The 26,667-nt window shown below is 39.3% G+C and overlaps 2 protein-coding genes and 1 long non-coding RNA gene across 3 annotated transcripts; 2 read left to right on the top strand and 1 right to left on the bottom strand.

Annotated features, from left to right (window-relative positions):
• Positions 1–528: 528 nt before the first annotated feature.
• On the bottom strand, positions 529–8,949 carry LOC144636137 (uncharacterized). Its single transcript, XM_078495273.1, has 3 exons — positions 6,741–8,949; positions 4,029–4,143; positions 529–3,360 (listed from the first exon to the last, which is right to left on the bottom strand). The coding sequence occupies exons 1-3, from the start codon at positions 8,852–8,854 to the stop codon at positions 2,968–2,970; spliced, it is 2,622 nt and encodes an 873-aa protein (XP_078351399.1). The 5' UTR covers positions 8,855–8,949; the 3' UTR covers positions 529–2,967.
• Positions 8,950–9,893: 944 nt separating this feature from the next.
• Positions 9,894–12,200, top strand: LOC144636193 (uncharacterized). The gene is made up of 2 exons (XR_013567481.1): positions 9,894–10,111; positions 10,774–12,200. It is a non-coding gene; the product is annotated as an uncharacterized LOC144636193 (long non-coding RNA).
• Positions 12,201–15,774: 3,574 nt separating this feature from the next.
• On the top strand, positions 15,775–24,995 carry LOC144636176 (uncharacterized). Its single transcript, XM_078495341.1, has 2 exons — positions 15,775–16,407; positions 23,181–24,995. The coding sequence occupies exon 1, from the start codon at positions 15,817–15,819 to the stop codon at positions 16,375–16,377; it is 561 nt and encodes a 186-aa protein (XP_078351467.1). The 5' UTR covers positions 15,775–15,816; the 3' UTR covers positions 16,378–16,407; positions 23,181–24,995.
• The last annotated feature ends 1,672 nt before the right edge of the window (positions 24,996–26,667 follow it).

Consider the following 26,667-nt stretch of genomic DNA (forward strand, 5'->3'; position numbering starts at 1 on the left):
TAAAATTTTGTGAGACCCACTTACTTGAAGGACCATTCATCACCCCTTAAAGAGACTAGGTGTATTTCTATTCCCCCAGGATGGAATGCTTGTACATTGCCACGCTATCCTTTTGCTGTTGTACTCATTTATACACCTGGAAGGAAAGACACTGAGTTATGTAAATTGTGTTCAAGAACTCAACACAATGACCCCAGCCAGGGCCAGGTAGTTCAAAGCACGATTAAGCTAATCCAGGATTAGCGTGTATTTTAATTTTAGCTAAACAGCCTTTTAGTGAGATTTTCTGTTTATATTTTCTCCCCTGTAGTTTTGCCATTCAGTTATCCCAAACTCCACAAAACGTAAGCAATAAAAACACTTTTGTACAAGAGAAATCAAACTCTTGATTTACACTTAATCCTGGGTTAGTGTTAATTAATCAGCTTTCGAACAGCACGGCTCAGGACTCCAACCTGTTAATCTGGCTTTCAGTGTTCTGTGGGAGGGATTTATTGTAGCACTGAAAGAATACCAAATAAAACAAGCTTTTCTAACAAGTTATGTTCACTTTTAATATCTTTTTCATGAGGTAACAATATCAAAAAACCTATCTATACATGGCACACAAAATGCACAAAAATATGGGTATTTATTAATTTTCTTAAGTCTGCGAGTACATGATAAACATCTTCTGGATTATGCAGCAGTGGATATGTACTGCTGGCAGGGTGATATGAGACATGGCATACAGTGAGTGTACAATAAATACAGCACTATGTATAAATACAGCTATACTATAAAAGGGCATATTGTTTAACAACTTGTTATTTTTCAGTCAATTTCATACTTCAACAAGTTTCTTTGTGGAAGGGTAACTCAACTATGTTTGCATTATTTGCCCTCAGAAATATGCTCAATAATGGATTGATTCTGAAGAACAGTATTGGATAACATGACAAATTTATTTGAAAACATGGATGACTGGTAACAGAATGACAAGGAGTCAACATGAACATGGAGAAGTTAGTGTAGGAATTACTTTCAAATTTTGCAAACATCTTGCTGCAACCTTCTGTAACAAACGAGTTTGTAAATTATTTGTTTAGTTGAAAAGTTCATAAATTTCACCCCATAAGTGTTTTACAAGGCAACACTTTGTGTGTATCACTGATAGTAAGTTGACTAGGAGGTACATTTTTCTATTATCATTGTTGCACTGAATTTTTGATCTTCAGAAAGCCCAAAAAAATATTTTACAAATGTATGTGAACTTGTTGGTTTCCTTAAAAAAAAAGGCTTAGTGATCTCTTAAACTAATGACTAGCTATTGTCAAAACACATTATACAAATCTTTTTACTTTTTCTTGGTCATTGTAACAAATTTTATGAAACAAAGTTTTGGAGATTTGGGTACCAGAAATATTATTAGAACTGGCATCTGGGATTTTTATACTTTCCATAGAGGCGTTAAATTTTATAAATTAATTTCCTGAATTTTTGGATCAATCACTTCAAAAATTTCATGACGATCATTTTAAATTCTAGGCGAGTGTATGTATACTTTATAATTTGTATGCACGTATGAAGAAATATTGAGGTATCGTAACTAAATCTTGTATTGTCTCTTTACATTTATAAGCATTTTGTGTATCTTTAACCCCACTACAAAACATTCCTAACAATAATAATATTACAATCTCTTTACAAATGGTAGTCACAAAAACGAAATAATTTCTTTGTCTATCAAAACAAGCTTTTTGCCAGCTTTTTTATATTACTATACAAAAAAAATTGGTCATGTTGTGAAGTAGAGTGGGATTATAGTAATGAAGAACAAAGCCCAATAGTAGTATGTTGCTAATTACTCAGAAAGGTTTTCAATACCCGATTCCCTCTATAGCGCGCGCCTGCAGGGAATCACGGTAGTTGTATTCATCAAACCATGCACGAGATTCGGCAACGTGCATCGTTGCCGAGTCTCGCGCATGGTTTGATGAATACAACTACCGTGATTCCCTGCAGGCGCGCGCTATAGAGGGAATCGGGTATTGAGTGTCGTAAAACCAAAACCAAAGTAATAACTCTGGCCAATCACAAAGGACACAGACAAGCAAATACATGTAGCTGACGCGAAGCGCAGGAAAACGTGCGCGAGCAAGTCACAATTGGTTTTGGTTTTAATTCTGATTGGTCGAGAAAGTGGCGCGAGATTTTTAAACCAATCACTGATCGTAGTAATGCAAAACCAAAGCAAACGCAAATTACTTTGGACACTCAAGTGAAAACCGCTTGTGGCTATGTAAGGGCTGATTTAGCAGGTACATGTACACCTGCACAACTTTGTTTTCATGTGACTTTTGTTGTGCATGTTGCCTATGTCATGCAAAAACCATATACGACAACTAAAGTGGTAAAACTGCTGTTAGAAATTTGGATTCAGATCTGTTTGAAACTTAACACAAAGCTTTGTGTTGGCTTTCTTGATGAAGAAACAGTGTCCATGTGATAAAAGTTTTAAATTCACATGATCTAGATTGATGCAGCCCCAGATGAAATTTAGCAAATTATGCTCTTTACCACTCTAGTGATTTTGATAGTATAACATTGTTTGATGCTATGATGGTCAAAGGGTTTTAAATGATAGTTGCAAACAATAATTTTTTTATTATTGATTTTGTAAGATTGATCATCACAAACAAGCAGTGTCATAAACTTGCCGTAAGTTTTCGCATGCAAAAAAGTTGTACCGTCTAAATCAGCCCTATTGATTTGCAGGCAGTGGAATCTGTTATCTACAAGAAGAATTTGTTCACCAAAAGGCATTTAACACACTCAAACCTTTTCCCTTTTTTTCCACAGCAAACATCACATAATCTCAACTAGGAATGCTTAGTCCTCGAGGTTCACAAATAAATAAATACCTACTAGATATGCAATGCATGGCTTGTGATCAAGGGCAGCAAAATTAATTTTAACTTTCAGTATCTACTTTGAGTTATATTCCTTTTGAGATAACACCTCTTGCCAAAGTGCTTTCATCTCGTCAATGCATTCATTTCTTGCTTTTTGCTCTTCTTGCAGAAGCTGTTGTTCTAGTTCCGAGAGTGTATCAGTGGTACATTGCGTCTGTAAACAATCATCAAACAACATTCCATTTGGCACGTTCATGGCCTTTAGAGACGCTGACATTGTGGCAGTGTAACGAGTGTGATTGAAGACTTCAGATGCTGAATTGAAACAGTCTAGCTGAGAAGTGGGTACTTTGTGCCCAACAAGAATTTGTTCATTTATTGACGTGTGTCCCATGAGCTTCGCAAAACCATAAGGAACCCGACCCTTGGAAACATTCTGAAGGCTAACTGGCTCGCCAAGAGATGCCTGAAACACAGAATACACAAAATTACTATGATTGTCAGAGTAAAAATCACCAAAAAATATCCCTTGTCTCATTTGCAAAATACAGCAGAATTCCTTTCTCAACAGCAGGAAATGAAAACTAGATCAGGAAATCAGAAGTTCAAGCAATTGAGACAAAATTGCAGGAGAGGGGCATAACCGCACAGAAAAAACTTAAAAAAACTGTAATACTGCAATACTGCATCGAATTGAGCCAAAAATTTCCACAAACTGATTAGTCTAGTAAACTGTAATACTGCAGGTTAAAATATAAAATACTGCAAAACCACACCAATAACACAAACCTTTACGCCCCCTCTTGCATGTTTGACTCAGGGGGGGGGGGGTGGGGTCCCACATGAAAGGGGCAGGGATGCTTGTCATCTCCCTTAGGAAGGTACATGTAAATGTTATAGACACTGGTCTTACTAAGGGTTTTCAGTAAAGAACACCAATATTACTAGCCATAAAGGTCTTGTTTCAGGTCAGGAAGAAATAGTAGACTCAGCTGTAACAGGGATTACGTTACAGCCCTGCATATGGGAGTCCCCCCAGGAGTTCAGTGCCAACATTGATTAATGATAGGCCTTGTTTCTCACTGATTCCAAGGAATGTAACAGACTTCACCTTACAGTGCCTATTGCACTCACCTCATCACAGACCAAGTCACATAGAGACACAAGCTTTGCACCCAGTCCTTGAGCCGGCTTCTTCAGTGCAGCAACTATTGGCTTTGGAAAGTCAATCATAACCTGAGCCAGATACCTAGGGAGAAAAACACTGACTTGTAACAACTGGTTCCAGAAAATATCCATACCCCCACCACTGAGGCAATTTCATGTATGACCCCCACCTCTCTGGAATTTCTGTTTTTGTTAAGAAAAATAAACCCTACCCCACCCCACCCCTCCGGAATTTCAAAAAGTATATTGCGTACCCCCCAGCCCCTCTGGAAAAAAAGATAAATTGTACAATGCTCTAAATTTTAGGCCATCTGTCTTGTAAACAGTTATAGTATATAACTGATCGATCGGAAGATATGTTAAAACAATACATGTACTGTTGAAGACAAAATACAAAAAACTTCCTCAAAAGTAAACAGACAAAATATCTGGTAGTCACTTGTCAAATTACCTTGTTGTATAACCATCCATCCCTTTTCATTCTAATCGCTTTAGAAAACCGTTAAATGTATCTGACAGAACACGGGTCTGAAAAGTGTTGATATAAACATTCACCGTAGACGTGATCACAAAATCGCTAAATGTTCGCTGAGAAAGCAAATTTGACATGAAAATTACAAACAAATAGCCAGAAATAACAAGAACAAGTTAATCTCGAGTCTCTGACATCATTATGCTATTTTCATCGCTAACAAACATGAAACTTTTCACAAACAAGGATGATTTTCCTTTGATCGAACGTGAAACAAGCAACGCTCGACACCAGTGCATTTCGGTCAAACCACTTGACAAGTTTCGGGGGACTGGAAACAAAAAAATCTCGATGATTTGTAAGTGCAGAATGCAATATGGAACAATTGAAAGTATGATGTTTTATATATGTTCGTGTTTATTTGCTTTATTTTACTTTCGGAAAAACTGTTCACCGGGCTACTTGTGTTCTTTCTCAGGTGTTTCTTACGCTAATCTTTGCAAACGTAACACGACACTTTTGTTCGTTTGTAACAAAATACTTTTGTCTTCCTTGAAAATGCGATAACATGAAACTTTTGTTTTTTGTTTGTTTTACGGCGGCATCGATGACATTTGTTTAATGTAATTAAGTTACGGTTTAGACTGCACGAAAGACGATGCTCAAAAACTTAAGAAACAAATCTAATCAAAAAACATATTTTTCGACAGGTTTTTTAAAACGCAGTACAGCTAGGATATTTGTTTCCTGGTTATCAGGTGTTCACGCCGAAAATCCCGGTGCAAGTTTTTGCATACCTAATTACGAAAGCGCTGTGAAAGTGTCAAAATCTAATTTAATTAATTTGCGGTTTTTACTTGGCGCCAAGAAGTCTGCAGGAAGCCTACCGCAAACACGCAATACAAGCGATGTTCATGATAGTTCCAGAAAACAACATAGACTAATCTGCGCATGCGTTTGGTGTAAATTACGTTGAGTAGTACCACAAGGAGAGTAAAGGGTTTTCTGAAACAAATATATACGTTTGAGATCTTCATATGAAAGTAACGTAGATGTGCTCCAGATTTTACCTAGGGGTACTGTCAGGTGCTCCCTACCCCCACCCCCTCCACAAGGAATAATTAATTAATTGATATTAATTAATTAATTAATTGGTGATTAAAAGTTTACACATTAGCGCGTTAGGGGTTTAGAAGACGACAGCCCACCAAACCATCACAAAAGTGCATTCTGCACTAAAAATGGAATTTCCTGGGCCCTTGACCCCCCACCCCTCTAGAATTTCCAATTCCCTCTGTGGTGGGGGTATGGATATTTTCTCTAACCACACATTAAACAAGACTTTTGCACAAAACAGAATCTGACAAACAGCCAAGTGCTTTTACACAAGTCTGTTTCAAACACAGATCAGATGCACCTGTTTAAACATGCATCAGGTGGTTTGTTTGTCATTACCACATGATCAACATTTTACTTCAATGTGACAAAAGTTGATCTAAAAAAAATACCAAATTATGAAGCCATGCCTGTGTCGAAATACATGTACACATCTTGGCTCAAGAAAAGCAAGACAAAGAAACACTCTTGGTATTGTAGGTGATATTTAGACTAAACAAGAAATAGTACAAGTTTTCAGTCCAAGCATAAATTAATGAAGGGAAACCTGCTTTAAACAATCAAATGGCCGGGTGTTTATACAAACACCCTGTACACATAATGTCAATTTGACATTACACATTAACTTTTATCTTGTTCAACAAATTTTCCAACACTTGACACCCTAACAAAGTGTCAAAAGTTCTGTCAATATATCAATTTCCTGTTTGGCAGGCCGTCTGTTATTAATGCTTATAACAAAATAATGTAGACAAAGGTGTGCTTAGAGCATGTTTGCATTGAAAATGAATACATTATGTAATGTTACTAAAGTGACAATCCTTTTTTTTATTTCTGTTATCACTCCAGTTTCTATGGCAACAAAACTGTTTATTTTTATTGTAGATAATCCAGAGAATTATCAACTTTTGTGAAGACAGTTTTGTAATGTTGTACATAAATATCTAATCTTACCACGCAAAATAACTAGATGACGTTAACTCTCTGTTGCTTGTATTAATTCTGTTATCTTCACAGGTAGGATTATTAAACACATATAATTTTTCAGAACTATTTACTGTAGATTTTTTCTACCTAATTTAGCAACATACCTTATTTTATCCACATCTTTCCTATAATGCCTGGGCTCTTCCTCGCATGGCACTCTTGTGAGATCTTTAAGATCGACACCACAGAAAGTCTCATCTCCTAAACCGCTTATAACAACAAACTCAGATTCGTCAGTGGCTGCATCCTCCATAACCAGAGTAAGCGAGTCCACAATTCTCTGATTGATTTTTCTTCTCTTGCTCGAAGACCGACCGAGAGTGACATGAAGACAATCGTCTAGTTTTTGCACAGAGACTTCTTTGCAAATAACACGTTTCTCACAAGGCTCAGATTCGTCAACTTGCACACTGTCATCTTCTTTCAAATTGACTTGCACTAAAGGCATGTCATTGGTTGATACCAATCTGTCAATTTCAGACTGGTTGCTATGACACTCAATCAAGTCATCCTTCCAGTATGCATGGTAAGACAGTCTGTTTACAACTGTCACGTCCTGGCAGTCGTGCCCAAGGAAACATTTGAAGTCTAGTTCGTAATCAGCCAATTCATTTGACGGAGACCAAGAGCTGGTCCCATCTTTCCACTGGACTAAATACTCATACATGCCTGAGACATTTCGTCTCATTCCAAGAATTCTGTCAGCCTTGTTTCTCCTTCTACGTTTATGAAGGTTATCAGGACTTTGTTCAGTTCCTATCACTGGTTCACAATCATTTTGAGAAACATTCAGTTCACTTCTTACCTTAAGATTTTTTCTGGCTTTAATATTCAAAGCCTTACGTTTGAGTTTCTCTGCAATAGCTCTCTTCTTCAACACAGAAGCTCCAAGTGGTCTTTTGTCTTCCTTTCTTTGTAACTTCAACTTCTTTAACTTACGTTTCAACTTTGGCGTGCCACCATTTTGGTCCTCCTCTCCAGTAAAGTGAAAAGCATCACTTTCAATCTTGTCTGATTCAAATGATGGTTCAGGTTTCGGCTTTGGTGGACGGCCGCGTTTACGTTTCACCTCCTTGCCAGGCGACAGGAGCCTGCAACCGTTCACCCCTACAAACTTGGAGTTCACCTTGCTCATAAACGTTTCCGGTGAATGTAGCAAATAATCCAGGGATCTTTCTGAAGGTTTAAGCAATTTGCGTTTGTCTACTGCTTTCAAAAGAGGCCGCACCCAAGGTTTTTTCACGCCATTTTGTGTACGGAATATTTTGTGTTTTGTTTCGCAACCTGATAACAATTTCTTCGGCGGCCGACCTCTTCTCCTGGGAGTTGTTGGCGCGGTTTCGTTTTCATCGCTACTGGACGAAACGCAGCTCTTTTGCAAATTGCGTGTGCCTTTCGACAGTTTTCTTTTCTTACAAAATTTTGAAGTTGAAGGTGACGCGAGAGATGCTTTCGTGGCACTTGTATCACAATTGCCATGTGGCGAGCGAATGTCAACTGAATGCAATTTCTCTGAAGACTGTGATAGATTTTCTGGAGGTCTACCCCTCTTTCGCTTAGTAGGTGTCTCGCTAAGATTTGAACTTTCTGACTCCGTTTGAAGATCATTTGTCGTCCTTTTCAGGCAAACAGATTCAGACGGTTGACTACGAGAATTACTACATGATGACAAAGAACTAACCATGCCAGAAGGCGAACCAAAGCCAGCCATATTTTCGAACTCCAAATCTGTCCTCTCGCCGTTTTGCCGTTTTGGAGACATCATTTGTCCTCTCACTTTATGATTCGACAAAAAACTAGAAGAGTCTCTTTCCATAGACTTTGTTCTGCCATTCCTACATTTAGGACGCGACGAGTCGGACAACAGACGCTTTCTTTTCTTCACCGAATGAAACTTCCTGCGCGAGCTTGGCCCGTCGTCCGAGTCTGACTCCATGTATCGTGCGGGCTTTTTTAGCGTTCTTCCACCATGAGTGATAACTGGAGTGGGATTAAGCGTTAAACCGTTCAAAGTAAACTCTCTTTTACCTCCTTTAGTCGTACTCTTTGTGTGGTGCTCGGGCGGCCATTTAATGCCATTCAGGCAATTGTCTCCACAGCCCAAAGTTTGTACGCTTGATTTGTTTAGTGCTGTCTCCGAACTCGACGTCAAAATCATTTCCCTGTGTTCGTCCCTAGTGGGACTAACGGTTGAATCATCTATTCGCATGTCTACCATACAACATGAGCGGAAACCTCGCTTTTCAAAGAAAGCGGAGACAAATAAAAAGTTTGATATTATTGAATGGTGCACGCTATGCTTTGCTAGGAAGTTTGAGCGCGTGCGCCATTATTTAAATTCCTTCGCATGAGTGAACTGAAGCTTACCGCTGACAACAAATCGAGTTCCAAAATAGAAGTTCTCATTTGAAAAGATAGCGTTGCTATTTTCTATATTTTTTTCATAAATAAGCAGTTAAACAGAGTGTTCCCAATAAGCTTGTTACAGCTACAGTAGCTACAGTGTTGAAGTGAACGAATTTTTTTCCCCGCGAGCTTTCAGCGCAATTCCGCTCCAGTATTTGAGTACATTTTCGTGATAATTTGAGCGATATTTCGCTTGAAAAACTGAAAAATTTAAATAGTTTGCGAATTTTTGAGACCCAAGTCTGACAAATCTTCAGAAATCCTCTGGACTCTGGATGATCTTCGGATATCTTTGGATGTCTTCGAGCGTCGTCGGTGATTTTCGGAAGTCTTCTAATGGTCTTCGTTCATTGTCGGAGGGCAACGGTGGAACTTCGGTCATCTTTGCAATACCTCGGATAACCGTCGGCACGGCTTCGTACTAACTTTGGAAATCTTCGTTGCAGTTTGAAAATTGCAAATCTTTCAGTTTTGCAAATCAAACCTCACGATTAGCCTTTTATAACGTGCTGTAATCAATAAGTATGTACAGCCAATCAGGAGCAATCATGACTCGGCTGACGCAAATGCACCTGAGCTGAGAGCTGGCTCTCTCCGGCTTACCTGCTCGCGCAAACTCCGGCAAACGTGTGGGCAGAAGTCTGCTCTTTAAATGAACAGTCTCTTTTCTCTATAAATGAGTCTCTTGTATTTTCTAGTATCGATAGATTTTAATTGTAAGAAATGCGCATCTTGCTTACCACCCCTTCTAAATATCGTTACTTAAATAACGGCAATCGAGTATTAATTGATTTGTTCGTTTTATGAAACACGCAAGCAAGTCTTTATGTCGTCACTATAATCAGTTACGCTTTCGTAAGAGGTAACTCGCAAAGTTTTCAGTTTATAGACGCTGCTTCTTATCGAAACGATTACAAAGACGATAACAAAGCTTTGAAGAATGAAGAGGTTTTTGCTTGTATGCGCTGGTGTTGGATTAGTGATTGGTGGAGGTTATTTGATGTACCAAGGCTGGAGAAATTACTACCAAGGACACCAAGGCGAAGATAACGATCAGGATGATAATACAGTAAGTAGTAACAAAGATTTACTAACACGCGGTTTTCACTTGAGTGTCGCAAGTTATTTGCGTTTGCTTTGGTTTTGCATTACTACGCTCAGTGATTGGTTTAGAAATCTCGCGCCACTTTCTCGACCAATCGAAACTAAAACCAAAACCACACACGTTTTCCCGCGCTTCGCGTCAGCTACATGTATTTTCTTCGAGTTTTGATTGGTCCACTTGATTGTCTCTGTGTTTTGTGATTGGCCAGAGTAATTGCTTTGGTTGGTTTTCAATTGAAAACTGCTCTATCGCATCGGCCTCACTTCTGGTACAGTCCTTGCTGGCGCGAGAACCCTTTGTTTTACTCTTCGAAGCAGAGAAAAGAAAAGTCCCGTGCGGAAATTATGTATTTTCTCAGTCGTAAAATTCTAGTAAAACTATTTGACAATAATTAAGATAATAGCAAAATAGACAGAAAAAATTGAAAGATTTGTCAAAGAAGGTAAAAATGACACCTTAACGATAGTTTGATACAAACGCTAGAACTTACAACAGTTAACGACCGTAGAAGCAACTGAGTTTGTTATCTTTATTTTTAAAGTTCCACGCACTTTGAATCTTACAATTAGCAAGTAACTTAGTGTTAGCTGTGCCTAATATTTTACATGTGATCTTTTTCCCGACAGGAAGATGGACAGGCTGCAGAAGTGACTGACAGCTGTACATCACTGCTAAAGTTAGACTAAAGCGACACAGGCCGGGGTGTGGTGGTCTCAACAAGAAGACGTTTGGTGGTTCCAAGTTCGCTTTCTCATCTTGTCCAACTCTTTTTATCAATTTTTATGGCAACATCCCATCCTTTCCCTCCCACCACAACCATCGTTCCCCTTATAAACAACTCCAACCCTCCACCACCAAATTCTGCTCTCCCTGAAGCGAGCACCTCTCTCTCCATCACTCTCCGCTTCCCCAAAATCCAACGCCCTACCACACCATGTACCCCAAACACAAACCCAAACCTCTCCCACCACCACTCCACATCCCCCAAAACCAACCACTAAACTGCCCTTTACCAGGCCACTACCACTTTCCATATCTCCAAAAACCAACCAAGACCACACCTTACCCTCCCCCCGAACCAACCCCAACCCAGTACAATCACACTCCACTTCCCAAACTAAGCTCTAACCCCAACTTCCACACACACTCTCTCCCTCAAAACTAACCCCAACACCCTATCACCATATATGCACACCGCACTCCCTCACACTATTCCTCATACCCCTCCACCACACCCCGGTTTTAATTGCGCGAAAATGAAAAAAAAAATACAAAAACAAAAAATGTGTCTTATGAAAGAAATGCTGCAACGAAACAATCAGGATAAACACTGTACTATTTTTAAAATCAAATCCTTCGTGATAATAAACTAATAAACTATCTTTACATGTACACGAAAGAAAACAACTGATTTTGTAATGAAAGGAAACGTTACCGTGAAATATTGTACACAAACTGTTAACTGTACTGTTTTACAAAGGAGAAACAAAAACGAATCATGAAAGAAACATTGACTCTTGTTATAAACTGGAACATTTTATTAACTGGAACATTTTATTTATAAACTGGAACATTTTAATTGCGCGAAAATGAAAAAAAAAATACAAAAACAAAAAATCTGTCTTCTAAAAGAAATGTTGCAAAGAAACAATCAGGATAAACACTGTACTATTTTTAAAATCAAATCCTTCGTGATAATAAATTAATAAACTATCTTTACATGTACACGAAAGAAAACAACTGATTTTGTAATGAAAGGAAACGTTACCTTGAAATATTGTACACAAACTGTTATAACTGCACTGTTTTACAAAGGAGAAACAAAAACGAATCATGAAAGAAACATTGACTTTTGTTATAAACCGGAAATATTGTACAAAAACTGTTATTACTGTTATTTTTACAAAAAGACAAACAAAAACGAATTATGAAAGGAACATTGACTTTTGTAATGAACTGGAACATTTTATAAGAAAAAAAAATCAATTGGAACATGAAAGAAATACTCGCATTGTAATAAAATAAATAAAGGATTATTTTGCCTTTACTGTTACTTTGTATTCGTATTTGTTACAGAAGAAGATCTATTGTACAATATAATCCCTTGCTTTCCTTTAATGTGTCCAGCACTGGCCAGGAAATCCCGGTTTTTCACTTCATTATAGTTCCACACTTTTTTATGTTAAAGTGCATAATACTTTGCCATGCAAGAGAATATAACGACCCTTCCCCGAGCCATTCTACTTTGTCATTCTTTAGCTTTCTTTACTTAGTTCTACACTTCTCGTTGCGTGGAAGTGTTACAAACTAGTTATTTCAAAAACCCCTCTTCCGACAAGAGAAACATTTTTTTAGTTTATTTTTAAAACTTGAGAGAGAATCGGTGTATCTTTTGTAGTGTCAGGCACAGAGCTCCACAAGTTAGCACTCCAGATGAAAAAGCGAGTCACGAAAGCACCAAGTTCTGTCCCGGCAAGCGCGCTAGGTCCTCAGATTCCGGTAATACTCTGGCGGGAAAGCTCCTGACTGGAGGTTACAGAAACTGAGAGGTCATGAATGGCCCTTCAAAATTTCATAGTGCTCGCAAAATTAGGCTTCTGCTCAGTATGCTCGCAAAATTTTAGTGGATGCTCGCATGCTTGTGCTCGCATGCTTGGCTTTAAGTGGAGGTAGTTTTATGAGAAGAGATCGTTGCTCGCGAGGCTAAAATTTGTCAATGCTCGTGCTCGCAAAGAAAAACGCAGTACCGTCTCGCATGTCGCAAAGACCATTCGATATCCCTATACTACGAATAAACGACCTTTGCCACCTCTCATACGATGTTTTGGTTTCCATATCCAGATTCACTTTGTGAGAAGTAAGTCGTACGGAGTTTTGCGATGCCGGGAGATAGTAGACGGCAAAGCGAAATCTAGTTAATCGCAAAAGTTCGCTGTTTTAATAGAGCCACAAGGACGGCAAGGCACAAAGTCCCTCTGCCTAGTCTGAACTTCAGACGTCCCTCTCTGGTTACCTGCTTTTCAGGCTACCCTCGGCCCTCTACATCCTCAGTTTGTGTGGGTGCCCTTTGGAATTACCGAAAAACAGTCCGATGAACACTCAACCTCATACCCGGTCTTTGATCGAAAGTTCCTTTGGAAGCCAAATTATATTGATTGCAAGGTTGGCAATACGGCAAAAAGGCAAAGTAGTACGTTATTGGCCCGGTTATTGGACATTATAAGCCACCCATTAATTTTTGCGCGCGCTCATTGGACAAAACGCATCACGTGGTACAAAATCGGACGACGGGTATCAGCGAATATACCCCGTCCGATTTGATATCCGTCGCCCGATTTTGTAGGCAGCACAAAACAAACGAATGAAGTCACCTTATACTCAATTCTAACTTTAAATGAAATCACCGAGTTAAAAAATCACGTAAACCTATCAACTTACATTTGTTTTAACTACAATTACGCCGGGTTTATTACGTAGGTTTTTCCTATAAATTACTGGCGATAAAGCGCGTTGTAGAAATTAATCGGAGGGTTATAAAATAAATAAACCCCTTTCTGGCTTGCTGGCATATTGGAGGATAATGCCCTTGGCTGAAAGATTGTCCTCAAAATTTCACAGTTGCCCTCGAAGCTTCGCTTCTCGGTCAACTGTTCATCTTTCGACAATCTTTCAGCCTCGGGCATTATCCTCCATTATTACATGGCTACAATAGTACGCGCGCTCTGATTGGCTGCTGAGCGGGCATTATTTTCTTGTAATGACCGGGCATTATGAAAATTTTTCTCGGCTCGACGGTTTTTTGAGTTGTGAGTAAAAGCTACTAGCGAGAGGGCAAAAACAGCAAAAAATGCAGACAAAATATAACTATCTTTTCAATAACTGAAAGAAAAATATAAGCATACCGATACTTCTTTAGTATGAGCGACGAAGAGAGCCACAGAGAGCGAGAGTAAGAGCGAGTTTTACCTCCAGTGTTTTTTCCCTTGATTATACTCTTTTTTTGAATAGTGCTTAAAGGCCATATAATAAATAACTTATTAACCTCGTCCGTTCGGTCATTACAGGGGAATCTCAGACCTCGACCTTGATGTATTGACCTCGCTGTCGCTCGGTCAATACATCAAGGCCTCGGTCTGAGATTCCCCTGTAATGCCCTCACTCTCGGTTAATAAGTAGTATTTATAGTCATTTCATCGGGCATTGTGGCGTATTTTGCGGGCTAAAATGGAGAATTCAGCGGGCTAAAATATATTTTAGCCCGGTGTGGTGGACCAATCAGAAACAAGAAAAAAACGAAGCCAGCCAATCAGAACTGAAAACCATTCAACTGTTCGCGCCGTTTTCTTGCTGGCTGGCACAAGCTGGCATAATTTCAAGCACGCTTCAAAACTGTTTTTGAGCTTTATAACGACAAAATGTTTGAAGGACTGAAAGGGAAAGCAAATTTTCAGTCTTCTCAGCTAGATGAAGAGGAATTACAGAAACTCAAAGAAGAATCCAGGGGGCGAAGTGAATGTAAGTTTGTCTTCGTCGAGCGAAACTCGCTCAGTTGAATTTCAGGCATACCGTAATGATTCAATTTAGCGCCCGGGGCGCTTATTTACTTTTGGCACCTCAAGGGAGGGCGCTTATTCGAGACAGGGCGCTTATTCGGGACAGGGCGCTTATTTAATTTTTTGAGAAACAACCAAATGTATCTTGTAATAACAGGAACTGTAACAGTTAGAAATTGTTAAAAGTTCAGTTACTTTTAAAATAATTCTTCATTTTAACAGTAAATATATACATGAACTGTACGGTGAACGGTCAGGAGTTTATCTAGTTGACGTCAATGACTTCAGTAGGGCCAGTTATCCACAATAGGGGCACTTATTAAAATAGGGGTGCTTATAAGAATGGGGGCGCTAATAAGAATGGGGGCGCTAATAAGAATGGGGGCGCTTATTGGAATAGGGGCGCTTATTTACAAAAACACATTCGAAGGGGGGCGCTTATTCGGAAGGGGGCGCTTATTGGAAGGAGGGCGCTAAATCGAATCATTACGGTATTCCAAACTGCCAGTTCAGTTAACAGCACAAGTAATTTTAACACTTCTAAATGGCGACTATTTCTTTGCTGCCGATAGAATTTTGTAATTTCCTTTTCAAGCAAAGATTGTTTTGAGTAATTTTGCGGTTTTCTGCCGAGTTTTGTAAACTTTTAAACCTAGTTTTCAATCAGAAATAAAACGCCGACTCGCAATGGCAGTGTTCAAGTTATCGCTTACTGTTTTTGATTCCTTAACTTAATGCCCTCTGAAATGATTATAATAGTAATAGAGTTGATGTTCTTGGGCGTAAATATGTTTTTGGCCCTTCTCAGAGCTCATTTTAGCCCTCGCCTGCGGCTCGGGCTAAAATGAGCCTGAGTCGGGCCAAAAACATATTTACGCCCGCGAACATCAACTCTATTGTTATAATATACCAGCCGCCTGAAGGGGTTTATTTACTAAATATTTTAGCCAGCAGAGTCATCATGAGTATTAAAAGTTGATCCAAAGCGGAATTTTGGACCGGAAGCACATTGGGAACGAGGTCACCGGAAGTAAGAGGTTTAGAAAGCGGAATTAGTTTCGAGGTCCCGCCTTCCTGATCCCTTCCACATGCATGTAACTCCACATGTAAAGCAATATGGCTGACGTTGAAGCAAATACCACAACCACAACCACAGAACGAAAGTGCAGCTGCAGCTGCTGTGATGTTCTATGGGTCGTGACTACAAAAGAGGGATGGCTCAAGCTTGTTGAAGCAATCATGACGTTCTTGACGTTCGTTATTATGTCGAGTTGGCCTTACACTTCTGATTTCCAACCGGGCGAGTTCTTGATCTTCGTAGCGACCACCGCGTTCGTCTTTGTGGTCCTGCACATCATCCTTCGCATGGTACATCTGTTTGAGAAGCTCCCGGCAGCGCTCCGACATCCAATCCTAGGTATAGTCGGGTGTTTTCTGGTCGCCCTTTTGCTGCTCATTGGTTCTGCTATAGTCTTCGCTAAAGGAAAACCTTACTCTAACCTAGAAGAGTTGGAAGCTTCTGGGGTGTGCGGATTCATATCTACAGTTTTGTTCTTTTTGGAAGGGCTCTATTACGTCTTTCTCTATCGCCGATTACCAAAACATCGTGCAGAGGAAAAACCGACCGAAGAAGTTCAAGTTGATGATTTCGTGCAGCCTTCCAAACCAGCCTACTGAGCTAGCGCTGGCTTTGAAATAGGATATTGGGTGAGTTGTGAACTGCAGTTGATCGTATTATAAATTATTTAAATAATTTTCTATTTCATTTTTACAACAGTACAAAAGTTAAAGTTATATCTTTCTCATAAAAGGGCAGGACTAGAGTAGAAATTTTAGACTGTCCACAGCCTCTCGATTTTTCAAGGCAAAAAAGCAAACGAAGCGAGCGCGAAGCGCGAGTGTGCGGGGGGGGGGGGGTGGGAGCGAGCGAAACGGGCGAAAGAAAAATAGAGGCTTTAGACATCTTTGAATAAAAGTGGAAGTATTAGACTCCTCCCCTTGTCATCGCCTTGTAATTAAGAACTCCGCCCCTTGACCTTTCAATTAAATCGTACCAATTAAATTTAGGCGGTAAAGTGCTTGTTTAATTGACTACAAGTTTCAGTTTACAAAACAACTACACGTGTGGTGACAACAACACCAGAGTTTTTATTTCGGTCATTGAGGATGTCGTCTGAGACAACTTCTTCAATCCCCCAAAAACATGCAAAATAAGGCAGAAAGCCGAAATAAAGTGGTCCCTCCGATTTTTGCAGAATATGCGGGTGCTCATTTGCGATTCGCTTGGGGAACTTGGGCAAGACATCGTACATTTCTACGGAAAAATTATTTGCCGAGCCAAAACGCGGAGGGGTTTTACGACGAAAGTCGGCAACGTCTTGGTCGATTTCGGAATTGCAGTGCAAGAAGACGAAATTCATTCTAGTAGCAGACCTCTCAACCTCAAAGCACTGGAAATTTGGAGAGTGAGGTCAAAAAATCTGGAGATTTCAGTAAAAACCGTGAGATTGATCAACTGACAGACAAAAATAACTAAAAGAGTCCTAAAACCAGGCGCTAATCAAATGACTTGTTACTCTGTTCACCGTGAGATCTCTGTTTCTCATCGTGAGATTGAAGTGAAAACCGTGAGTCTCACGACAAAATCGTGAGACTTGAGAGGTCTGTAGTAGAGTGTGTTCATCTTGTGCATCTAAAGCTAAGCTAGACTTGCAGCAAGCAATGTTGAATTTATAAAGAAATATCTAGCGCGTAGAATCTCCTACAACAAGGCAAGTTGATCGTGACGAGCGATTCAAAAGAATGTCACGTTCGCCTCACACGTCTTCTGCGAGGCAAAGTTATGCCGGCCAAGTGATTCGCCAAAAGTTATGCTGCAAAGGTGATGCCGGCCAAGTAATTCAATCTGATTATTCAGGATGCTTTTTAGCGGCAAAACAACAAGAACAACGACATTCCCATCTTCATGCAGTTGTTTCGTCGTATCATACAGCTTGTAGATAAAGCTTTTTCCGAAACCAGTCGTCAAAATTCCGTCTGCATCCTTCGAACAAAGAGGGTGGCGAACAGCCTCTTTCTGCTCGTCTTTGAGCGACGAAACGTTTGGAAATTTCTCCGTAGAGCATTCCAATAATCGATCCATTGCAAATCACAACATGTCAACAATGATGACAACTCGAGCAAACCGCAAGACACCGCGTGCAAGCAATCATGATCGGCCGTTGTCAAGGAGATGACACTTTTGCCGCCTTTCAACCAATGGGAATTTTCCGTTTCTGGAGAAACGGGAAATTCAATATTTCCAAAGATGTCTACAGCCCCTCTATTTTTTTTCGCTCCCCACTCCCCACCCCCTTGCTTCTTCCGTTTTGTGCTGACGTCCAGTTCTCTCGCCATTCTCACTGCGCGCTCATCGATCGAAAAAACATGAAAAAATAGAGGGCTGTGGACAGTCTATAGAATTTTGTGCATGTGTCATCAACTCCCTGTGGGGTCGACTGCCGAGCTGTCCCCCACTATGCCCACGGCCAGAGGGTATTATAAAATCAGTCGAGCAAACTTAACTGCTGTGCAGCGAAGCGAAAGAGCGGCAAGATCTCCACAGAGGACCATACATTAATTATGCATGCAATTTTGTGACTCTGTTCTGTTCATGACTGCCATTTGTATACCTGCATGCCAACTCTCACGCCTTGGGCGTGAGTCTCATGCCTGCGAGTTGAAAACTTCGATCTCACACCAACTCACGCATGCGAACCAATTTCTCACGCCTGGTCGAAAATGTGAGTTTTTACAACCAAAACGGATACACTTTCTAAAAAATGTAAACTCAAACCAATGTAAAAAACGATAACTCCATGTAAAATGAGTAAATGATGATACTTTCTCTGAAATCTCAGAATTTTGACGAGAAAAGCATTTGGAACGGGGTCGTGTTTAGCACAACACTCCATGCACTCGGATCGGGAGATGTTCGGAACGTCTTCGGAATGCCTCAGACGTTTTCGGGAGGCGTCGGACATTGTCGCATCGTCTTCGGTAATCCTGGCACTCTCAGGATAAAAAAATCCCACCCCTTTCGCCAAGAAACAGTTGGCAGGTATACTTTTGTGTGTGAAGGATTATATGGAATAATTATATGGAATAATTATTCCATATAATCCTTCACATACAAACGGCAGTCATGAACAGAACAAGAGTCACAAAATTGTATGGATAATTAATGTATAGTGCTCTGGGGAAATCTTTCCCAAAACACCTGACATAGTAAATTGAACATTTCAGAAATCAAATGCAATCGAACCCAAACCGTGGACTGAATTTGATTAAGTTCGGCAATCAAACTCAATCGAACACCGAACTTTGTGTGAGTACGATTTCCGAACCAGTCAAACTCAATTGAACAAATTGAACCCGATTGAACAGAATCGGATCTGTTACACATGCGATTCACACAGGGTTATATTGGCTGTCTATCCTGTATCTATCTAGTTGTTGCCAAACTGATTAGAATGCATTAGATTCTGTATCGTCAGATTGCTTGTGGAGTTTTCAAGCAGTGAGAAAATGATAATATTTTTAAATGGAGCCAAAATGTTTAATCAGTATTGAAAGTGAATAATTTGCTGAAGGGTCTGAACCAAGATCAAGAAACAACTTGCAATAACTTAGAACCAAAGCATGTGCAATAATTTAATTATAAATAAGCAACTGAAGAAGCCAGCTGATTTTTAAATCTCTCGTTGCTTTGTGAGTTGTGACTCACAAAATGTAATTTAGTGCTTATCCAAATTCAAAGGCAAAATTTTCTCTGCAGGAATTTCAACTTGATTCAATGTGAGCCATTAAGCAGAACGAAAAAATGAGATGAATAATTGATTCCTGTAGTTAGGTTAATACACAAAATTCCTGGGTGTGTGCTGCTTGAAATGCCACTCAAATCTTGTCAATATAAAATTTAAATTCTAGGCAAAATTTTAAGAATTAAATAAACTTTATGAAATATATATAGTTCTGTCAATAGTTCTGTGAAGTACACACCCACAAAAAAAACAAGTTTTGATGATTCAGCCTGTAAGTTTTCTAGACCAAACAAGGATGCCTTTCAGGTGATTAAAAATAGCTAGGTGTTTGCTGAAAGGAAAGAGAGACTTTCATTACCAGATTCTGCCAAACAAAATGTACCGTAAAAACCCGCAGATAAGCCGCACCTTTTTTCCAAAAATTTTCGCTCCAAAGCGCGGGTGCGGCTTATCTGCGGGAACATTCGGAAAAGGTGCCGTAAATGTTCGTGAACTGATGCTAATTTATGGCAAATTATGTAAATTAATATAACATAAAACTACAAGAGAGTACCGGTCATTGCTTTTGCAAGTTTGACAGCTCCTATACTGTTTGCAGTGTCGACAATGGCCTATAACTTTAACAGTAAAATTGATACTTTACGAGCGAGAAAATACCACGAGTATTCACGAGTAAGATGGCCAATTGTTTCTTTCTCATTTTGCACTTTGATGGAAAATTTGTCGAACTGATTACGAAACTCTCTTCATGCAATGAGTTTATCTCCAATAGATGGCTCCCAAATCTCTTTAATTTGTCCATATCATAGCCACGAAACCCGAACGCCTCCATCGCCATCTTGTTTTGCTTTACGTTCTCGCCCTAGTGCCATATTTTGCGTCCGATCAAATGCCTGGTTACTAAGCTACGAACGTTCGGACAACGCAAGTTCTTGTTGTTGTGACACAAAAATCTATGGAAAAACTGTGTTGAATGAAGAAATACCTGTCAACAAATACCAGAAAAAGATCAACCATATGTCAAAGTTGGTTTTCATTATATTAAAGAGCTCAAATTGTGGGTAAGACTGAAGTTTTTCTGTTTCAATGTTCATTGAGTTTTACGTTTGATGAAGAAGACTAGCCTTCCCAAAGACTCAACTTTGGATTTTTGACTCGACTTTGGATTTTCTTTGATTTACTTTCAAAAAACTTTTTTTCCAGCATTTGAGTTGTTAAACTCAGGGTGCGGCTTATCTGCGGGTGCGGCTTATCCGCGGGTGTTTACGGTAATCAGAGACAAAAAATTAAAATGCAAACATGAAAGTACAACATGCAAATTTGGTATTGAAATCTGATACAGAAGTTCATTACTTAATCATGAGAGGTTATTGCTGGTACGTGTCAAGAACATTGAAAACAGTTAAATGTTCACTGAAGGAAAGGAAATCATGATTTCCATTACCAGATTCTGCCAAACAAATTGTAATCAAAGGAAAAAATTCAAACACAAACTTGAGAATGCAACAATGCAAATTTGGTATAAAATTTGATACACAAGTTTACGTTTTAATTATTAAATTTTGAGACTGTCTGGGAAGCATTTTGTACTGCTGTTTGGAAGAAATTCTCTGGCTTAAAGAGGTGTATTTTCCTCACTAACTTCCATATTGTCAGCCATTCAATGTGTATAGGTTGAGAATGGTGGCAAAATCCTATGATATTCCTGTGGTTGCCATCCATGATCTTTAAACTTTTAAATTCCCCACCTTATTTTTTTTAATGTGTACAGTTGAATCTCGATAACTTGAACCTCCAATAACCCGAACCTCTGCTAACTCAAACCTTTTCGGATTCCCCTCCAGGTTGTTTTTTTGCTAATTGTACCCTCGATAACTCGAACTCTTGCTATCTCGAACCTTTTTTGATTTCCCTTAAAGGTCCGAGTTATCGGGAATCAACTGTAGTTCCATAAATTATCTATACCCCCACCCCCTCAGCCTGAATTTCAGACATCCCTCTGTGCTCGCCTGCTTGCCAGAAGGGACGTCTGAACACATTTGAGCCTAATGCCGTCCGGTGACGTCACTACGCTTTGGTTTTAATTCATGCGGAAAAGTTTCTGTCGAGGCCATGAAATTGTGAAAGAAAAATCGCTTCAATAAAGGATAACAGGGTAGAAAATTGTTTTAATAGTAAACTATTGAAAACTTGAGACAAATGAATGAGATTTTAATCGACTGCACGCTATATTCTTTTACGGAACCGATTTAATCTGAACTAATTTGCTTTAAACTTATCTAGCGATCAAAATATATATATGTTACGCAGCGGACAAATACAACACACTCGTGAGTACTTAAATGAATCAATTTAGACGGTTACAGAGGCATCAAGAAACGGAATTCAATACAAAAATATCCAGGCTACTTGACTGTGGGCACTGAGTTCAGAAATCACTGGCTGATCGAGGCTGCAGGACATAAGCATCGAGCGGCTTTGTTGACAAAACAAGAATACATATATAAATTTGGCAAAACACTGCATGTCGAAGCGACGAATGCCGCCAACTTAAAACCTACCGATTGCCATTACTATTCTTCATCTGTAGGTAAACTAATAAAGTAATAAACTCAAGGTAAATGACTAATAAATTCATTTCTGGGAAGGTGAACTCTTTCCAAACGTTTTCAAATTACAATCCTCGCACGGTAAAATTCAGTCATAATTTCACATAATTATATGCAAATAATTTTTAAATCAACCAATCAAAATCACTACCCGGTTTTCGGGTAGTGACGTCACCGGACGGCATTAGGCGCAAATGTGTTCAGACGTCCCTTCTGGCAAGCAGGCGAGCACAGAGGGATGTCTGAAATTCAGGCTACCACCCCCTCTGGTAATTCCAATTAAGCTTCATACATTTCCTTAAAGTTTTTGGCCTTTGAGACCCCTCCCACCCCCAGTAATTTACAATCCCTTCTGTAGGGGGAGTATGGACATTTTCTGGAACCACGCAATTTTAAGATAATGTAAACAAAATTCCTCTACACAACTGCCCCCCCCCCCCCCCCAAGCTGTCCCAGTACTCGAACTCCACAGGGGAGCCAATGGCAAGTGCATTATCAAGTCACAAATATTTGAGATGGGACAAAAATCAAAGTCACATTAAATCTTGTAAAAACCATCTTTCTCTTTGTTTGAAAACAAACTATATTGGACAATTTAACCAAGGTGTAAAATGTCATGTTTTGTTATAATCTTCTCAGTCTATATGGTTTGAACACTTTTCCTATCTATCATCAGCACACTCTAGGGGCAGGGCAGACTATCAGACCAGCCAGGGAAATTGTGCATAATTTAAGAGTAAAACTGTGAACAGCCTCCCTATCCCACACCACCATCCCCCCCCCCAACCGCCCCCCCCCCCCTAAGTCTTTTACAGGTCACCCTTGCATTTTCCAATTTGCCCTTCTATCCATTTATACACCTGGGTGGAGATAGGCACTGTGAGAGTAAAATGTCTTGCCCAAGAACACAACACAGTAACCCTGGTCAGGACTAAAACCCCAGCGTCCCAAACCAAAGTCCAACATGCTAGCCATAAGGCATCAACCCTGTCTCAAAACATTAGATAGCTATTATTTAAGTCACTATTGCTTTAAAAGTTATTTATGCCCCTATCTTGATCATCTTTAGGATAGGTTGAGCCATACAGGTAAAGAAGAACTTACTTGTGGATGCATAAAGTTACAAGTGCTGAATTAAGAAGAGAAGAAGATGCATTAAATATTAAAAATGTTATATATTGAGGTCATATTAAGCGTACAGTTTAAAAAGTAAAGTCTATGGTCTTGCCTAGTGGCCTAGCAGGCCACTATAATTATTATTGTGTGTTTTGCCTTCACATCAGGAGAATCTATGAACAATTTAGACTACGAGCAGTCCCTATTTTTTCGCAGAGTCCGTCGAGAGTCCTGTGGCTTTGCGGGTAGTCCCTATTTTTTTTCGCTTCTCGCCTCGCCCCACCTCCTCCCCGCGTAATTTTTTTTCGCTTCAAGCCCAACGAACTCTTTGAAAAAAAATTTCGCTTCAAGCTCGACGGACTCTGCCTCCCCATGTATTGTCTTCACAAGGAGTACCCCTAGGAAGAGGAGGGGGTCTAGGCAGTAGGTAGCAGTGTAATAAGTCTACAGTCAACTCTTGCCTTGCGGACACCCCGCTATTGCAGATGCTCGCTGTTACCGACAAAATCCAGATCCCTGGCGAAAGAGGTTTGACTGGAAATGACTCCCGCTATTACAGACTCTCGCTATTATGGACACTAAACGACATGTGTACGCTATAACAAGTGTGTCCGCTATAACGAGAGTTGACTGTATCTTGCTTTGTGTTTTAATTGGTTCACAGAACAGTTACACTGGAGTGTGTTTTCGTTGTGATTGGTCAGAGTGATTACTTTGGTTTTGATTTTATGATACTCAATCAAAAATTTCTCTATGATAAAATTATTAAATGGTTCTGGTTTTTAAGGTTACCTTTCAATATTACAGAACATTAAAAGAAGAAGTATAATTTTTTAAAGGGCCAAGAGCACAACAAAATAAAATTATGGTATATATAAAAAGTTTATGTTCAAGTTTAAGAGTAAACACTTATAGCCTAAAAGTGCCTGCTTAGAAGGGGTCACACTACTTAGTTTTAGACTGTATAAGTAAATTATATTTATGAGACAGTTTCAAAGGCCATAGCAGTTTATTTAGTAGCATAGAATACTGTAAACTCTGCCTAAAATAAACAGAGAACTCTGAAGAAGAAGAAGCAGGTACTCTTTTCTTAACCTAAAGTTTTGCTGTTTTTAATGTACCTAATAAGCAAGGCCAAAAATAGTGATTATGTCTAACTAAAACTACTGTTTTGTACTTAGAGCTATAGAAACAGGAATTAAATCTTCAGAGAATGTGGAAACTCAATTTGTACACAAGATTTCCACATACAACAGTCTTAAGCTCCCCCTAGATTTGACAACTGCTTCTACAACTCTAAGACCATTAGAGAACAATATTTATTTGTGTTTCTAGAGGGTCTATTATACTATGTCGGCTTGGCAGTTTAAAGCAATTTTGACTGTCGGATTGCTGGTACATTCCTATTATCTGGCGGTTTACAGTCAAGAAATTATGTCGGTTTCGGTCTTTAGGAGACAACGAAAGATTTCCGCGGTCTAGAAAGATAAATATGGTGGTTTGGGAATGTATGATCCCCTATAATAGACCCTCTTTCCAAAAGTGTTTTAGTCTTACCCTCAAAGGTGGCTGACTGCTGACAAACTTCCAATTTCATTGGCTACATGGGTTCCTACAGTAATATTGATTGAGAGAAAGCCCATTCATTACATGTACATGTCCGAAAAGTATTAGCAAAAGTGAAACATTTAGCAAAAGTGAAACATTTTTTAATCAGTTTTATTAGTATTATATTTCTTATAATATTAAACTGTTAGCTTTTGGTTTCTATTGTCTTTGACTTGGTGCTTTGTCGTTCACCAATTCTGTTAGTTAATACTGTAGCCTATTTTTTGTCTTCAGCTAGTGAAGGCAGTTCTTTTGGCAGCCTCGTCCCCAGGCCATACCGCGCTATGCGAGTGAGCGGAGGAGGACTGGAACCGAGCGCGATAGCGCGAGGCCTGGCACAAAATGGCAAAAAAGTCCCAGTTTAGCGAGAAAAAGTCCCAAATATAGCTCGACGAAAATATACGTTTTTCTGCGAGGAAAAGAAAATATATCTGGTTCATGAGGAAACTGCATCCCTTTTGAACATTTGTGGACTATTTTAGATGGCAGAGACGAACTGTAATGCCGTTTTTTTCCTGCCTTGCAGAATGGTATTGGTCGTATTTAATAGAGTTAAGGACGGTGCCTCCTATTGCTACTGCGCACTTGTTCTGCGCATCACGCAATGCATCGATCACACTGGGCGCGCGCGCTTTCAATTAATTTGCTCGCTCAAAATGACGAATTCAACTACGCGAGCAAGCGCGCGACTAAAAATCGAGAAAGTTTTCTCTGCGACGAAATCCAGTTTATGGACATATCCTAAGCCAGGAACAGCGGAAAAGCAACATATCAGTAACCATTGACCGCTAACCACTGAAAATGGCTCACATTAACAGTTAAAAACAAATCGCTAAGCGCTAAAACGTTACCCGCAAACTGCTAACCGTGACAAATGGCGTAGTGCACGCGCGAGATGCAAATATTTAACTCGCTAGGGAGGGGATAGGAAAAATGTAACAGACCCCAAAAGCGATTTCATAGAACCTGAAAACAACTGGTATAACTTTTAAAAACGCGTGGTGACCCCTAATTTTTATTTTATAAAATGTAAGTGGTAAGTCTATAGAGCACATGTTTAATTTTTCATTAAATGAAAAAAAAAAATTAGGCCGATTTTCTGGCCGTGCAAGTGAGAGCTGCTAGAGTCGAAAATGGCTCAAACGCAATTATTTTGTTAATAAAAACGTGGATCACGCAGTTCCGAAGACATTATTTGTTAGTTATTGTAAAGATTGTTATATTTAATGTTGATTTTGTTCATGAAAAACCAATTTCAAATGGAATTTGAAAGGAAATTGTATTTAGTTTTACTTTATTTTAAAATGCCACGTCAGCACTTTTTTCCAGATTTCAAACCTAATTATCTCGAAAATTTGCGTGGCTACCCCCAATTTTCTTTTTGAATTTCAGTAGCCCTTGGTAACATCTACATTTCTTGCATAGTCTTCGGCCGGGCAAAAATACTTTGTTATTAGTAGGCACCGTCCTTAAGAAAATTATTCTGTTATCATTGTTTTCGTTCACTACTCGTAGTGATACATGGGTCTACATGTATCTAGAAGTTCTTTGTGGTAAGCAAATCACGTTCGCCAGGTACTAGTAACTGTGTTAGTTTTATTTAAACCTGAAAGGCGTCGATCTCAATGTTTATAGAGCTAGGGTCGGGATTTTCGACCTTTGTTGTTTACAAATTTATGTGCGAAAACAAAGAAACAATTCAGCTTACTTGAGAGAAGAGGGCTAATCCCCCGATGCGTGTATTAAAGCTTGTCATTGATTACCTGTAATTTTTTATTTAGCTTTTTAGAGAAAGAAAAAAAATAATCTAACTCTCGTAAACCAAAACTTTA

Source organism: Oculina patagonica, chromosome 13, assembly GCF_052425735.1.
Source record: "Oculina patagonica isolate OP01 chromosome 13, crgOcupat, whole genome shotgun sequence".
Taxonomy (NCBI): Eukaryota; Metazoa; Cnidaria; class Anthozoa; order Scleractinia; family Oculinidae; genus Oculina; species Oculina patagonica.

What these genes read in the sequence shown, in the direction of transcription:
- LOC144636176 (XM_078495341.1), top strand. Translation starts at nt 15,817, where the DNA reads ATGGCTGACGTTGAAGCAAATACCACAACCACAACCACAGAACGAAAG.
- LOC144636137 (XM_078495273.1), bottom strand. Translation starts at nt 8,854, where the DNA reads ATGGTAGACATGCGAATAGATGATTCAACCGTTAGTCCCACTAGGGAC. An exon ending in AAAGATGTGGATAAAATAAG is followed by an intron (nt 4,144 to 6,740) that starts GTATGTTGCTAA and finishes TTTTCTCCCTAG; the next exon opens with GTATCTGGCTCAGGTTATGA. An exon ending in GTGACTTGGTCTGTGATGAG is followed by an intron (nt 3,361 to 4,028) that starts GTGAGTGCAATA and finishes TCTGTGTTTCAG; the next exon opens with GCATCTCTTGGCGAGCCAGT.